General features: G+C 47.8%; 1 protein-coding gene across 2 annotated transcripts; it reads right to left on the bottom strand.

Moving 5' to 3' along the window:
* Positions 1-11,184: 11,184 nt before the first annotated feature.
* Positions 11,185-12,797, bottom strand: HELT (helt bHLH transcription factor). 2 transcript variants are annotated; one of them, XM_021556108.3, is made up of 4 exons: positions 12,771-12,797; positions 12,297-12,401; positions 12,054-12,150; positions 11,185-11,927 (listed from the first exon to the last, which is right to left on the bottom strand). In XM_021556108.3, exons 1-4 carry the CDS (start codon positions 12,795-12,797, stop codon positions 11,434-11,436), a joined length of 723 nt encoding a protein of 240 aa, XP_021411783.1. In that variant the 3' UTR covers positions 11,185-11,433. The 2 variants fall into 2 exon arrangements, with proteins under 2 accessions (XP_021411783.1, XP_021411775.1); XM_021556100.3 differs by having other exon boundaries at positions 11,185-11,930.
* Between the last annotated feature and the right edge of the window lie 2,830 nt (positions 12,798-15,627).

The raw sequence follows: 15,627 nt of genomic DNA on the forward strand, positions 1-15,627 counted from the left end.
CCCTTAACCACCTGGAGGTGCTCTGTCTTTCTGAAAGCTGCTTTGCACCCGCTTTGTGGTGCTGCGGCTCTGGGAAGGCACGCTCGTGCAGGGGTGGGTGGAAAGGCAGGCACGCCTGCCAGCACATTATGTCTGGGCATCTTGCCCTTCAGAGGGCATGTGCAAAGCCGCCAGCTCCTGCACTCACTTGAGCTGCAGGAGGTTATAAATCAGAACAGCATCTGATCTGCTGTGCCTAAACAGTGCTGCCCAGCAACACCACACATGTGGTTACCTTTTAAGAATTAAAATCACTGGAAATTGTACTGGCAGGTATTACAGTGCTAAATGTAGCTCACTTGACTAGGCACCTGTATTTTGTTAAAGAGAGGCCTCCTGACTGAAGAAAGAGGAGCAAACTGATTGTTTCTCTTTCATAGAAGGGCTGCCTAGTGTCTCTGATGAGAGACCTCAGTTCAGGCTGGGATCTGAGACTAAAGAGGAGAATGATTCACAGACTTAGAAGGAAAATAAGCAGATCTAAAAAATGTAGACACCAGGAAGATAAGCCAGGGCATGTATAGAAAAGCAGGTGTCTTGTTCCTGCAATGCTATTTCTTTTGGTCCTGAAGAACAACTGGTCTTGCACTGGGTTAGAACTAACTGATCCTTCTGGGTTAAAATTCAGTAGCAAAGCTCAGGGCTGCAGCTGAGGTCCTAATTCCAAGCATTCAGGGTCGTAGTTTTGTAGCTGATAGTCTTTGTCCTGGCTATTTTCAGGGACTGAGTCCTTGTTAGGTTGGAAGAATGTACCATTATAACCACTATTTTTCTCCAGGCCTGCCAGCTCCTATGATATTTCTGTGGTATTGACACTTTACCTCAATCTAGTTTTCCTCTGCAATCTGGTTCCTCTGAAATCTGAATGAGGCAGCACCCAGTAAAGTAAAGGAAGTAATGTGCATAAGGCTGAGCTTATAAGCAAATCCTTGCGGGGTCAACACTACATTATCTACAATGCATAATATGCATTATTTTTTCCACTGGCATAAACTTTGAGCAGCAATTAGTTGGATATAGTGTCACATAGCCTGGAAAATATAGGGTTTACTCCATAAATTCAAAGTAATAGCTACATTATGATCTGAAGAATAGCAGAAACAAGGAGAAATGACAAATTAGAAAAGAATTTGGGACTGCAACCTAGCAGTAATCATGAAATCATGAAATGGTGTCGTTTGAAAGGGACATTAAAGATCATCTAGTTAATCTTGACTTTGGGACCTCTGTCAGCAGGGTCCTGTTTGCTCTTTCTAATCTGTCAACTGGTTAATCTCATCTCCTAGAAAACTTCAGGATGATAGTGGGTCCTGGAATACATCACTGGGACCACACAGAAATTGTGATATTGTGGTATATTGAGTCTGTAGAGGCCTCTGAAGGCACCAGAAGACAACCCACAAGGAGAAATTGTAGCAGCATGATAACAGGAAGAGTATTTTTAATAGTTTTTTTGCATTGGCTTCTTTTTCTGCCTCAAGCTTTGCAGGAGCATTTTAAGCTAACAGAAGAAACACTGTGCAGTGATAAAGAAGGAATTTGGAGATGAAGTTAACTCTCAGTGTCTCCATCAGGAGACCATGCTGAACTAATAAGACAATACAGCCTTGTAAATCATGATGCCAATGAGGTTGAACCATGATTAGTGGTGACATCCCTGGAGATTCATTAATATCCCTCATTCATACGATCTGAGCAAGCATCATTTAGCAGTGTGGTGTCATAGTTAGCATGTTAACTATGATCTGTAGAAAAGTTCCTGAAGTTATCAATGACTTTGCTGGGAGTTTGCTGGATAAGTACACAGTTATTTGGCTAATAATTAGAGTAACTTCCTGTTTTTCTTCAAAATGGTCATTGTCTATTGTTGGAGTTGTCCTGTGCAGGGCCAGGAGTTGGACTTTGATGATCCTTGTATGTCCCTTCCAATTCAGGATATTTTATGATTCTATAACTTAGTGTCCTTACACTTCGTTTAAAATCTGACTATAATCATGGCACATTCTTTTAGGATATGGAGGGAAAGTTTAACAGCCAGTCTGAAATACCTCTGTAAATCTAGTTATAGGGACAACACATTGGGTTTTCAGGAGTTTGTGAGACATTTGGTTACTTCTTGGTGGTTGTGAAACTGTTCTAACGTGGTGCACTGTTCCAAAAAACTGGATGAATAAGGGGTTCAGCACCAAAATAGCACCTTGTCTAAGCATAATCTTTCTTTTTAAAATGTACAAAGTACAAGCTTCAGCATCAAAATTGGTTCCTGAAGAATTCTAAATAATAGTATTTTTTTTCCTAAAGATCGGTTTAAAGATTGGCTATGCTATGATGCATCTATTTGTAATGAAATGCCAGCTCCTAAGTACACTTACAAGAACACAGCATTCACTTCACTCACATTAGCAGCCAGAGCTGGTGAAGTTTCAGTGACTGTAATGAAGGAAAGGAAAAGAGAGGAGAGGAGAAAATAATTTATTTCCATTTAAAGCAATGGAAAGCAAAATTCTCTCCTAGTATGCATATGCTTAATAATATCATTTTTCTTATTTTACATGTAGATATTTCATAAATAGAGTCCTTGAAGCCCATTGCTTCATGGTGGCAAAGCTAGCAGGGGAATAATGTGGCTATAATTATGCAGATATTTCAGAGCTAAACCAGTGGTGTGGAGGGGCTCAAGCTTCTGAGCTTGACATTTTGACAACCAGATTATGGAGAAAGGACACTGACCTTCAGTGGATGGCTAACAATTTTGTCTGAAACAGTGCTTGCTGGAGGGAAATGGTAAATAACGCATTCTTCCTCACATAAAATTATTTCCATCTGGTCTGTAGTACATGCAGCTAGTATGTAAAAAGTATTTGTCAACTGCCCATCTCTTTCAGTTCAGTGATTGAACTTGTTACACCTTCTGACTGTGTAACAGGCACACAAAAAGCAGGATTTTCTTTTTAAATTAAATGCAGTATTTTAGCATGGAGATGTCTAGCCCCATTTGAAATATCTGAGCAGATAAATTAGACTACTTGCCAGGCAACAATGAAGGTGGGATTCAGTTGCCCTGATTTTTTCCCCTGCTTGTATATCTGAATCTGACCTATTGATCCCACATTCCCTCAAAATTAAAAGGGGAAAGATATGTATTCCAAGGAAAATGTACTTATTTTTAAGGGAGAAAATAAAATCAGTCTGATAAATTATCCTCAGGAGCTGCCTGTTTATTCCTCTTGCCTAGAAAGATTGCTTTGAATGATTAATTCATTCTCAGACTGTTTCCTTTGAGACAGCTAACAATTTTATATCAGATGGTCATAAATTTCAGTATGTTCTTCTATTATCACACCACTCAAAAGATTTTTCCTTTGTGGTATGGTCTTGTTTTATAACCAAGTAATTTTTATAAATACATGAATGAAAAAGTCCAGCTGGTCCCATCCCATCCTTCTATTTTAGTCTGGTAAGGAATGAAACCGGCCAGCACTTTGCTTGTGCATTTGTGGACCTATGACCTCATTTATGTCCTGGCCTAGGACTGGCTGATCAAAGGCATTCTGTGCCAGACAAAATTGTTGTTTCATTTTCCTGAAACAAAGAGATCTTTGGGTTTTTTTTCTGTTTGCCGTTACTATGCCTGGAAAGCTTTTTGAAAGGCCTTTAGGAAGCTGGATGCTGGCAGCAGGAGTTAGCGCTCTGTTCCAAACTCTAATCTCAAAATCCCTGTAATTTCCTGATAAAACAGGAAGAAGTTTAGCATTCTCTCTCTCTATTTGATCTCAATCTGAAAAGGCAAATTGATTATAAGTCTTTTTTGGAAGAGCTTTGTAAAAAAGCTGGCCAAATACAAACTCCAGTAGTCCTTTGCAAAACTGCTATAAATTAACATAGGATATTCCCATGACAAGCAGAACAGCACTTGTGTTCTCCCAGTTGCCTGTCCTTCTAGCTATGTCATACACTTCTAGGGATCTTTTACCTACTTGTTGCTTGCCATAGCCAACAGTGTAAGTTTCATTGTGGGGGAGTAGTAGAAGCTCTTTCTGGGATTATAAAGGAAAGCTGTCTGTAACAGCGTTGCTAACTGTGTGTAATATACAACAAACTAAGAAAGTCAGGGAAGATTCTGCCCCTCTGCTCTGGTGAGACACCATCTGAAGTGTTACATCCAGTTCTGGGGTCCTTAGCACAGGAAGGAGCTGAGTTGTTGCAGCGAGTCCAGAGCGGGGACACCTAGTTAGTTAGAGAAATGGAGCACCTCTCTTATGGGGAAAGGCTAAGAATTGGGATTTTTCAGCCTGGAAAAGAGAAGGCTTTGGGCTAACCTAATTGTGGCCTTCTAGTACCTGAAAGGAGTCTACAAAAAAGATGGAGAGAGACTATTTACAAGGGTATGTGGTCACAGGATAAGGAGGAATATTTTCAAAATGAATGTAGGTTTAAATCTGATATTTGGAAGAAACTCTTTACTGAGAGGGTGGTGAGGCACTGAAACAGGTTGCCCAGAGAAGTTGTGGATGCCACACATTGAGGTGTTCAACACCAGGCTGTCTGGAGGTCTGAGCAGCCTGGTCTTCTAGTGGAAGGTGTCCCTGCCCGTGACAGGGAGGTTGGAACTTGATGATCTTTAAGGTCCCTTCCAACGCAAATCATTCTGTGATTCTGTATTAATTTCCTGGAAAGAAGATGCAAAGCTGCAGCATGAAGAGTTGCAAATAGCTATTGAGAAGATGTAATATTTGATGACAAACAGCATGCCATGTTGCTGCTTAGAACCTTCTCACCATGAGATCATTTGACCTCACAGGGCTGGATTAGCTCATCCATATGCACATAGAGGGAGGCTGGCCTTTCCTTTAATTGTAGATTGTTGTGCCTAGTTGCAGCACTTTTTCTTGGAGGAATATTTTATGCACTAAGTACCAGAGGCAGAAGGACCTGTTCTGTACATGACGTCACTTTCATGATCAGCATAAGGTTATTTTCTTCCCATACATTTTTGTAAACATGTGACTGCATAGTTGAACTAATAAAATGAGCATGAGGAGACACTGAAATATGTATTGCTTACCTATTTGGCAAGCTCTCACATGATGCAATTCCACTATGTCTTCTTCTATGGCTTTCTGGATGTCCAGGAATCTACCACCTGCACTAGCTAAGGATATACGTGCAGTATATGCATATAGGTAACAAGAATGTAGCAGTCCCTTGTTTGCTTTAACATAGTCTCTTTTCTGCAGATGGTGCCTTGTAAACAGTGGTACCTTAATCATAATTGTATTCATTTTCCTACATCTTTGCTGTCTAGCAGGTTTTGACATTATGCAGTAAATTAGGTACTCTTGCTTACACTTTTCTTCCAATTACTTTATTGCCTTTTCCAGACATCAAAAAGAATTTACAATAATAATTACAATTACTATTATTTCTGCAATAATTATTGCAATTATTTCAGTAATAAAACTCCAAAAGTAGTTTTTTTTCCTCATTTCTTTAAGAGAAGAGAAGGTACTGTATGAAAAAAAAAGTTTGTGGCATAGAAATATTACTAGTGCATCATATGATAAAAAATCATTTTGTAATGGAATAGGAAAGACTCGGGTTATATTGATTCCCTGTGAACATTCCAATATATAATTGTGTTGGATGGGATACTTACTATCTCAGGGTTTCCTGAGGTTCTTAAAGTTTGGTAATCTGTTCTCAGTGAATGTCAGTGATCCCTGTTACTCTTTTCTAAGTTTGAAGCCATGCAGGGTTTATTCAATAAGTTTTGTTGTTATTGTTCCTTCTACATACTCCAGTCCTGAAACTCCAGCAGCAATTTCATAGTAACAGTAAATTATTTCCATACTACCACCTTTAGGAGAAAACTCTATACCATAACCTTTAGTCATGGCTGTAGTGGTGTCACCTCTTGTAGTGAGTAAGATTGTATCAAAAACCTGTCAGGTGTATCAAATCTTGAGGTTCCCCTAGGATACTTTAAAGGACATTTTAGTTTGGGGGGAAAAGTAGAAAAAACCAATCCTATATCTTAGTCATATAAGACTGACCATTAAAGGTTAATCTCTGTGAATTCTTCCCCTGGAATTTCACTAATGTAGCATACATGGGACGCTATGAGGATTGAATAAAGCCACATCTAAACAAATAGCAGCCAAACTAGACTAGGAATTCCTGAGAAAAACTAAACTGAATCCAGGTGTACTATAGAAGAGGGCCTGTGTGAGCTTCCTGTGTGAGTAGCACACAATGGTATACACATGATCCCCCAGAGGAGGAGAATGGAGGGAAAGGCAAAAGCCACAGTCTCCACTCCTCCCTAGCAGTGAGAAAGCACTGAAACCATGTCACATGTGGTCTACTAGTGACTCTAAACTGAACATCTCCTTCAAGCTGATATCTTGAGACCAAACCCTCCCCTGGCTGACTACCATCTGATCTCTCCTTTGAAAGGTTGAACCAGCACACAGTGGTTCCTTCAAAGAACACAGAAATTGCTTTATAGGGACAGAGTGGTTATGAGAAGGTGCCCCCAAAGAGGAATACAGTTTTTAGCATTTATCCTTGAGACTTCAACTTCCTGGAAGAATGTCTAAGCCTCAGGCTAGGAACTAAGGGCAGGGAGATGGGAGGTACAGGCTGTTGAATTACAATGAAGGCACATTCTGCCATGATCCTGGCCTTGAGGGTTCCAGTTGGGCTGGGCCCTACTCTGAATACCTGCACCCTTTATTGGACTGGTGCTGGAATTCATAAGAGATGGAGATGAGCTGAGAGCTCAGGCACTGCCTGGTTTCCACAAAGCTAGTAAGAGACCAAGATTCTCTAAACAAAATACTGCATGGTGACCTGGTATAAATATTTCTACATGCTCTGGGTTAAGCCCTCAGCAGGGGTAAAAATAACTTCATAATATACATGAAAAGCATAAGAACTGAGTCACAGACCCTGTAATGAATTCCCTGTTGCCTTGAAGGACTCTCTTGTTTGAAGGGCCTTGTGTTTTTTAATTACACAATCATATAGACTAGAACTGCACTTGGAGGTGTTGTAGTATTGCAGTAATTAAAAATTAAATTGCCTTTAGCTTTTCAGAGCATACATGCTGAAGTTTAGATTTCCTGTTGGATTTCCAAAAGTGGGTTTTTTCAGCCTAATTAATTGTATTACTTTTGATGAAGCATAATGCACATTTCACTTGCTGTAGCTTGAAGATAAACGTTAAGCAATCTCTTTCCCTTTCATTTTTTTGTTTGATAAATTTCCTAATTTGATATCCTGAGTTTGAATCTTACAAACTACTCCTCTTTCTTTCTATGTGATGATTCATCCGAAAGTCTTCAATGTTGCTTTTTCTCATCTTTTGAAATGAGTTTTGTTTGTTTTAATATGCCACTCTATATGCAGTATGTTATGTGGGTAGGTATCCGAGTTTTAACCTTATATACATGTTAAAATTACTTTTCTTGTACTTCTTTCTATAATCACCTTTCTCTTCAAGAGAATTCAGCACTCTTTTCATAAAACAGCCTTTATGCAGGAAAACAGCACTGTGCAGGAAAGTTTACTAGAAACAGACATGATGATGTGAGATGCGCCCAAGGCAGGAGGCAGGAGGCAAATCTGTGAGATCAGATGCTACATCTCAGCAAAGATGGAACTGTTGGCTGGAGGGTTTCCTTCCAAAAGTCTGCCTTTGTAAAAGGATTGCTGCACAAGCCTGCAGGTGCTTCAGTAGCCTGTGTCTGATACACAGACTGTTCCACAGCAAACAGAAGGTCTCCTCCTCCTTTAATTGATTCAATTTATAATGGAAAAACAATCCCCCTGGACTTCTAGGCACTATTTAATTATCTCCAAAAATGTGGCAGAATGGCAAGAAGGTTGATTGGGGTGATCATTGTACCCTGGCACCTAAGACCCTCTGCTCTCCTAAGCACTTCTGACATGATCCTGGTCAAATCATGCAGGCTTCCTTTGAGCCTGAGGAATAGCAGCAGCATTCCACAAAGCAGTGGGACCACAAGACTTATAAACTGGCAAGATCTTCATCATGGGAAAAGGATCATATCCATACCACTAGGAAGCCAATTATTGTGTGCATCTCTACTGGAACAGATCTGTAATTAAGAACTTTCCTTGGTGCAGATCCTTTTCTTTCCCTCAGTTGCTTCTTTCAGACTCATGGCTCAGTCTCTGTTAGGTGTGCTGATGCAGCTCTTTGTGGTCCAGTGCTGCAAGCAGGGTCATGGAGTCAAAATACAATAAAAATACTCTTTTCTACTATTAATGAGATTGATGAGATGCCCCAAGAATGACTGTGTTGTCCTGAATCTGGGGACTTTGTTCAGTGGCACCGGCTCTGTTTCCAAGGCTGGAAACTCCACAATGTGGCACTACCAGCAAAGTCCCTAGGATTTTGAATAATGCATTCAGACTGGTGTAAAACCATGGGAAGAAAGAAGAGTTTAAATCTGTGTTATACATGCTTGTAATCCATAAACATTTTTTACTTATTTAAATAGTAAAAGTGAGACAGTAGAATTTCCTCCAAGCTTTGCCTGTTACCTATTCAAAACATAAAGCTTTAAGATGGAGGATTTATGCACAAGCAACTTGTGTTCCTTTGATCTAATTGGTGATGTTTTATTTAAATAATAATGCACATAAATCCTTGGGATAAATTAGGGAGTTGGAGATGTTTTCAGTAATTCAATGTTACAAAGATCAACATAAACTCTTCTACTGTCTGAGTAAATAGCAAGAGAAAGTCGGTATCAGATGCAGAACTGTAAACTTACATTTTGCTGTGCTTTGATCCCAACATGATTATTTGCTCTCAACATAAAGAAATTACTGAGGTGTGACCATGCTGTACAACTATTTGCTGGGGTGAGAAGAATTGCAGTACATGTAGGACACGGAATGTGTGAGGAAAAGAGAAGAATTCCAACAGCAGGGAGAAGAGGTGGAAAAGAGGGAATTAAAGGCATGGGAAAGGAAGGCAAGGCAAACTGTGGCAAAAAAGATGTGAAAAGTGTAAGAAGGAGAAAGATGCTAGCTGAAGGAAAGGAATAGGACATGATAGAGCAAATCATTCACCATTAAGATTTTTAGCCAAGCAGGTGCGTGACACAGAATCTAGTATTTTGGGGGCTTTGGGAATTAAAGTAATTTATTTGCAGAGACAACCCCCTGTGTTAGCTGTTCCCAGGTGCCAGTAAGTGGTACTCTTGTGCCAGGCAATGAGCGTTGCCAGCCCAAACAGGCACCACAGCCTTTAACAGGCCCAGCACAGGTGTCATCCAGCTCCTACCCACTCCCAGCAAAGTTGGAAGATGGTGCTCATGGCAGAGCTTAAATAAATCTAAGGGGGGAAAAAGGCTAAAAGTCTCTGTCCTATAGGCACAGAAATGTAAAATAAAATCAAGACAAATGAGCTGAACCTCTGTCAAAGGACAGGGGATGCCTATCCCAAGGGAGCTCTGCACCCCACTGCCTATGCTGACCCACCTGTGTGTACATAGCGTGGTGCATAGGTGTGGATCTGAGCTGGGAAGGCAGCTCAGCTCCCATGCCTGGTACAGCTGACTTTAGCAAATTCCAAAATAATTTCAGGGCCAAAAGCAGGAGGGTGAGCTCAGAGCCCTGAAAGAGTGGAGGGAGGGGAGACTTTTATCCTAAAGTCATTGTAAAGCCAAAGAGGGGTTTATCCTCCACAGCTAAATGAAAATGAAAAGGGGAAAGAAAAAAAAAAAAAAAAAAAAAAAAGAAGAAGAAAAAAAAATGCAGATAGCAACATTGGAGAGACAAAGACTGTCATGGACCAGTGCGAGTTTGCAAAATTATATGCAAATGACCCCAGTTTTGACCATGGTGGCCCTCTGCTAATCCCACAGAGAAAATCTACTTAGCAAAGGAAAGTTTTGTTTAATTTGGTTAGCAGAGATCAAAATGCTGAATGTATTTATATTTTCAGGAAAATGCCATATGTTTAGTGTTTCAGTGATAAAGTGGGATCACAAGAGCTTAAAGCACACAGAATAAAAGTCATGTAGCATTTTGGCCATATTCTGCACCCAGTGCTGATAAAAATAAGTGTTGGACATGTGTCTTCATAATAGGCACCAGCCATTCCTGCTGCTGAATGTCCATATTGTTTTGTGTACACTGACCAAAAGAGAGGTTCCCTCTGGATTTACCACCCTAAAGGTGTCCCGAGGAAATGGGGGTGTTTTACTCTCCTCCCTAGCTGACTCCTCACCATCATCCCGCCAGTGTGACCTTTTCCCCGCTAATCTGGGATAGGAGCTTTTCCTGTATTTACAGGTTAAATGGAAGATACACATTCCACTTTTTACTCATTGTAATGATGATCTTTTTGTCTGTCTCTGAATAAAGGGTCGGGCTGGTTTACAAATTGCGGGTCAGCCTATTCTGCGACCTGGGCAAACAGCCCAGGTCAAATCTCCTCAAAGCCTCCCCACCCAACTGGAATAAGTTAATTTACCCCTCGACGGCTCCAGCCCCGCTGGAGATGACGGGCTGCCCTGCTTCCAGGGGCTATGAAGACACCCGGGATGCTTGGTTCAGGCGGGGCTGGAGTTGCCCCGTCGGGAGGGAGCTGTGCCGCGGCTCCGCGCCGGCGGCGACGTTGGAAGGACTCGCTCCCGGAGCTTCCATTGGTTTTACTCTCAGCTCCTCTGCGGCCGCCTGCCCTCCCCTCCCCGTCCTGCGCCTTCACCATTATTCATCCTCCTCTGAACAAGCTGCGCCGCACAGAAATTCGCAGGCAAAGCGCACGGGAGATGCCTTTCGGACACGTGCCCCTGGAGCACCCGTCCAGGGCCGCGTGGGAGGGCAGCACCCGCAGGGTTTGCGGGGGAGTGGGATATCTGCCACCTCCGCGGTACCCGGGACTGCCTCCCAGCCCCGGGTGGCAGCCTGGGAGCAGAAGCTGGGCGGTACCGACACCCGGCCCGTCGCGTCCTGCCGAGGCGCCAGCCACGGCCGGTGCGTGCAGCAAGCTCCCTGGCCCTCGCTGACCACGTCTCGCTCGTGGGTTTTTTTGCCCTGGGTGGCTGCGTGGGGAGACTCCCACCGCCACCCGAGGAAGTTCCCTCACGGAAACAAAAAGCAGCGGCGGGTATAAACTTTTATTCCAAGGCATCACTTGTACAGGCACTGAACCCGGAGGTGGGAAGACGAGCGGGTGGGGGCAGCTTCAGGCCCTTGGAGAGGGCGGGCGGTGACAGATCTGGGCCCCGGGGGCTCCTCGCCAGCTGGGACCCCTGCGCATCTCCCTGTCCCCGGCAGCCTCCCCGTGCGCCCGGGAGTAGCCCGCAGTGTCCGCGGTCATAAATAGGTGTTTTTTTCAGGCGGGACGAGTCTCTATAGCATGGAGGGGTGCTGGCCCGGGGGCAGCCCGAACGCGTTGGGGTGGGAATGGCCGAGGAGGTTGAGGTAGTGGCGGTCCAGCCCCTGCACGGATGAGAGGAAAGTGCTGCGCTGCTGGCCGGGGGTGGTGAGTGGTACGGCGGCGCTAGGCAAGTGGTAGGGCAGGGAGGGGTTGCGGGCGGCGCCGTGCCAGGGGAATGGTCCCCCCGAAGGAGGCTGGAGCACGCCTTCGGCGGGACTGTGGACGTGCCCGGGGCACTCGGGCCCAGGATGCAGTGGATAGGAAAAGTCCGGCTCCGGGAGGGAGCCCAGGGACGTGAAGAGAGGGTCAGTAACGAAGCGTGCTTTGGACTGGAGAAAGGCCAGGATGCGGGCGTACTTGGTGTCTTTGGTCTCCATCCTCTCCACCGTCGTCAGGTAGTGGACCAGGTTCTTCATACACTCGTGATAGCCATAATGGAAGTAATTGGCGAACTCGGAGAGCAGTTCTGCTGGAAAGGAAAGGAAAGGGAATCGAGCTCCTCAGGGTGTGGCCGGGAGAGGAGCGGGGAAAGCCGCCTTCACGCCGCGAGTGATCCGGCGGGGGCCGCGGGAGGTCGCTCCCGCCTACCTACCCTTCTCCCGGCCGCGGGGAAAGTCCGCCGAGTGCAGGGCCCGCAGGTACTGCACCGTCATCTCCAGGATCTCCGCTTTCTCCAGCTTCCCCGAGCTCTGCAACGGGCAGGGCAGGTGGACATCACCTCTCCCCTGAGACTGCTCTGCGTTCCATTGGGCCGCCCCCTAGCCCCGCCGTGTCGGGGGGGATATCGCAGCGCACCGGGGAGAAAAGGGCGTAGGGGCTGTTCCCCCCCGCCTACCTGCTTGGCCAGAGCCATGGGCACCGTCTTCCCCAGTTCGGTGAGGCAGCGGTTGATGCGGTCCCTCCTCCGCTTCTCAATCACTTTATGGGAAACCGGCGTCCTCTGCAAAACATACGGGGCGCGTTAGTGGGGGAAGAGAAAACAGATGGATCCAATCTCGCTGTGACAGTGCTCCCGGCCCCGGTCTCGACCCCTCCAGGGAAGCCAGTCCCCAGCCCCGCTCCGAGCAGCGGTGCCGGGCGCGACGCGGCCTCAGGAAGGATGATTCTCCGGTGGCCGGTCCTCTCCGCGCGACCCTGGTGGCTCCCCAACTGCGCGGACGGCCCTGGCAGGGCAGACTTGTTTTCATGAGAGAGGTGTGGTTGTCTTTTATGAGGGGGGGGATCCGAAGGGAAAGGCGGCGAAGGGCTCGGGGCCAGACCGGCTTGGCGGCCCCTCAGACCGGTGCGCGCAAGGCGGGCGACGACTCACCCTCCGCTCCTTGAGCTTGGAGGCCATGGTGGGCTCTGCATCCCCTCTCTCTCCGGCCCCCTTATAAAGCCATCACTTCTTGGGGGGGACCCCGGGGGGCCTCCACGGGCCCGCTGATCCCATAGGATTACGGGAGAGCGGCGCCGAGGGAGTGTATGCATTAAAGATCAGGGTGGAAGGGGGCGAGGGGATGAGGGGCTTTTTTTTCTTCTCTCTTCTTCCTTTCTCCCCCTCCTCGCCCCCGTCCACGCAGCCGGGGGCGGCCCAGCTGTGTCGCCCCACGTGGACCTCGGGGACACACGTGACTGTCCCACAATAGCGGCGGGGACGGGGCCAGGGATGCGGCGAGCGGGGCGCAGGGCGCGGTACCGCGCCCTGCGCCCCGCTCGCCGCATCCCTGGCCCCGTCCCCGCCGCCAGCCTTCAAATCCCCGGCACCCCCTACCCCTCCCCTTAGCCCCGGAGCTGACTGCATTTTAAAGCCTGTCCAGAGTCATTAAAGTAATTAAGTAAGCCCTTAATAGGCTGTTCCGCCCAGTTCAAGGGAGAACCCTTGGAGACGGAGTGGCCCCGTTTGTTCTCAGGCTTTTCTCACACGACTTGGTGACACGTCCATCTTTATAAGAGATGGCAGCGAGGATTTTTTTGTTTACACCGCTTTATGCGCCGGGGACACCCCGGCAGGTGTGGGACCGGGGGACTGGCACACGATATCCCCCCCTCCCATCACCCCCCCCCCCCTTTTTTTTTCCGTCGGCCCGGGGAGGCTCTCGCCAGCCTTTGGCACACGACGCTCCTTTTTTGTGTGGTGTGCGCGTCTGTGCGTTGTTGTTTTACCCCCCCTGCTCTCCCCCTCTTCTTTGGAGAGGCTCAATTTGTAGCCTATTATCCTATAGGAAAATGTCCCATTGAAAAGTATGAATAGTTTCATTGGGCCTAAATTTTAATAATGCGGGTCAAAGAAAAGAGGGGCAAATAAAGAGGGGATCGCAGCTGGTCCGAGAGTGCATTATTCGGTGTCACCTGCGAGCGGGATCGCCGACAGACCCCCTATTCATTTGCCTAATTTTGGTCAATTTAACAAACTTCAGGAGAAATTATTGTGGCATTGTTAAGGAGGGTAAAGCTTTCTGATCGAATTAACAGCATGTTTTGATCCGGTAAATGTCATTAAAAAGAAAGAAACAATCGCGTTTAAAGGGGGGCTCCGAGTTAAACGCGCCAAGTGGAGACGCCGGAGCGCAAAGCTCACAAAGGGAGCAAGTAACTGCCACAGGGGAACTTTTGTACGCTCACATTGCTGAGGTTTTTTACACAAAAAGGCATTATTTCATACTTGAATACGTTTAATCCAACAATTGTCTATTTTCTGCAAACATATTTTCACAGCATTGTTAGCTTTCCTCTCCGCGGCCCTCCGCCCGGGCAGCCGCGCTCCTCGCCTGGCGAGCGCACCGAGCCCCCGACCCGCCCCGCACAGCCCCGCACCGCCCCGCACCGCCCCCGCCGGGGCCGCCCCGCCGCGCCGGGGGGGCCGCCCGCCCCTGCCGCCCGCCGCCCCCCCGACAGCGCGGCGGCGGGCGCGGGCCCCCCCGAGCCTCTCCACGGCCGGCGGTGCGCCTCCGAACCCGGCACGGACCGCGGGGCCGCCCTCCTGCCTTCCCCCCCCGGCTCCACCACCGCCCCCGCTCCCGGCGCTCCCGCGGGGCACCACCACCCACGAGGGGGAGGGAGAAGCCGAGAGCGACCGGGCCGGCGGCGGGGCTGCTCGGCGCCTGGCTCTGCCCTCCTGGGCGACGCCACCGAGCCCCGTGTAGGGCTGCCGTAAACGGCGATATCCCTGCCATGTGAGCTCAGGCAGTTGTTCTCTGGGAAACTCCCACGTCCTCTTCTGTATTCCGCGTTTTTAAACCCTTTTTCCTTGCGGTTTAAAATGGGGGAGCCGTCCCCACCACATGTCCCCGGGTGAGCACGGCGTGTGGCACGGCCGCTCTCGCCTGTTCTTTTCCGCAAAAGCGGCCGGAAGATAGGCGAGGTGCCAGCCCTCACCCCGTTGCCCCGGGCTGGTTCCCACCTCTCTGGGCTGGTCGGGAGCGCCGAAAGACCCCACGGGAGGAGGCGGCGGTGGCGCCGGGGCGCGTCTATCCCGGCCGGCGGAGCGGAGTGGGCAAGACCGGCTGCCCGCCTGGGCACCCCTGCGTGCTGTCCCGCCGGCCGTATTATTCTTCCAGGAGCCTTGTAGGTTTCGGTATATTCATTCTTGTACAATGGGATTAAACACTAACCGTTATCATCCAAATTAACTAAATTCTGAATAGCAAATGAGGAGGCTTTTATTTTTTTCCTCCTCTTTTTGCTGCACTGGCGGAGATGGAGTTGATCCTCTTACTGTCTGTGTTAACCAGCTGCAGGCACCTGCGAGGCAACTTCTTACAGGAGGGAAGTTGTTTATTTGCTCGCTGGCTGTTCCCTCGTTGGTTCCCCCGCGGGCCGGGCTGCCCGGGTCAGCGTCGGGGGGCGCGGGGTGGCCGTGGCATCCCCGCATGTACCGCAGCCTCGTCTTCGGAGGGTCTATGCAGGGCTGAAGCCAGAGGGAGATCACCCGACACGGCCGCGGTCGGACTGTCATCCTTGTAGGGAAGATAGGAGAAGGCAGGTTTGGGTATTCTTTAGTTTTTAGTTTCTCTCGAGCGGTTGCTGGCTCTCCTTGCGGGACACACATGCACGGCTCTTGGGCAACCCACGGCGGACACTCGCGTCCCCATCACCCTGCACCGGTTTTCGCCTCTCGCCAGGAGCCCCGCGGGTCGCAGCCTTCTCCCCAGGCAAGGAGCTGGCCGGCGGCCGGGGCGCAAAGC

Source organism: Lonchura striata, chromosome 4, assembly GCF_046129695.1.
Source record: "Lonchura striata isolate bLonStr1 chromosome 4, bLonStr1.mat, whole genome shotgun sequence".
Classification (NCBI taxonomy): domain Eukaryota; kingdom Metazoa; phylum Chordata; class Aves; order Passeriformes; family Estrildidae; genus Lonchura; species Lonchura striata.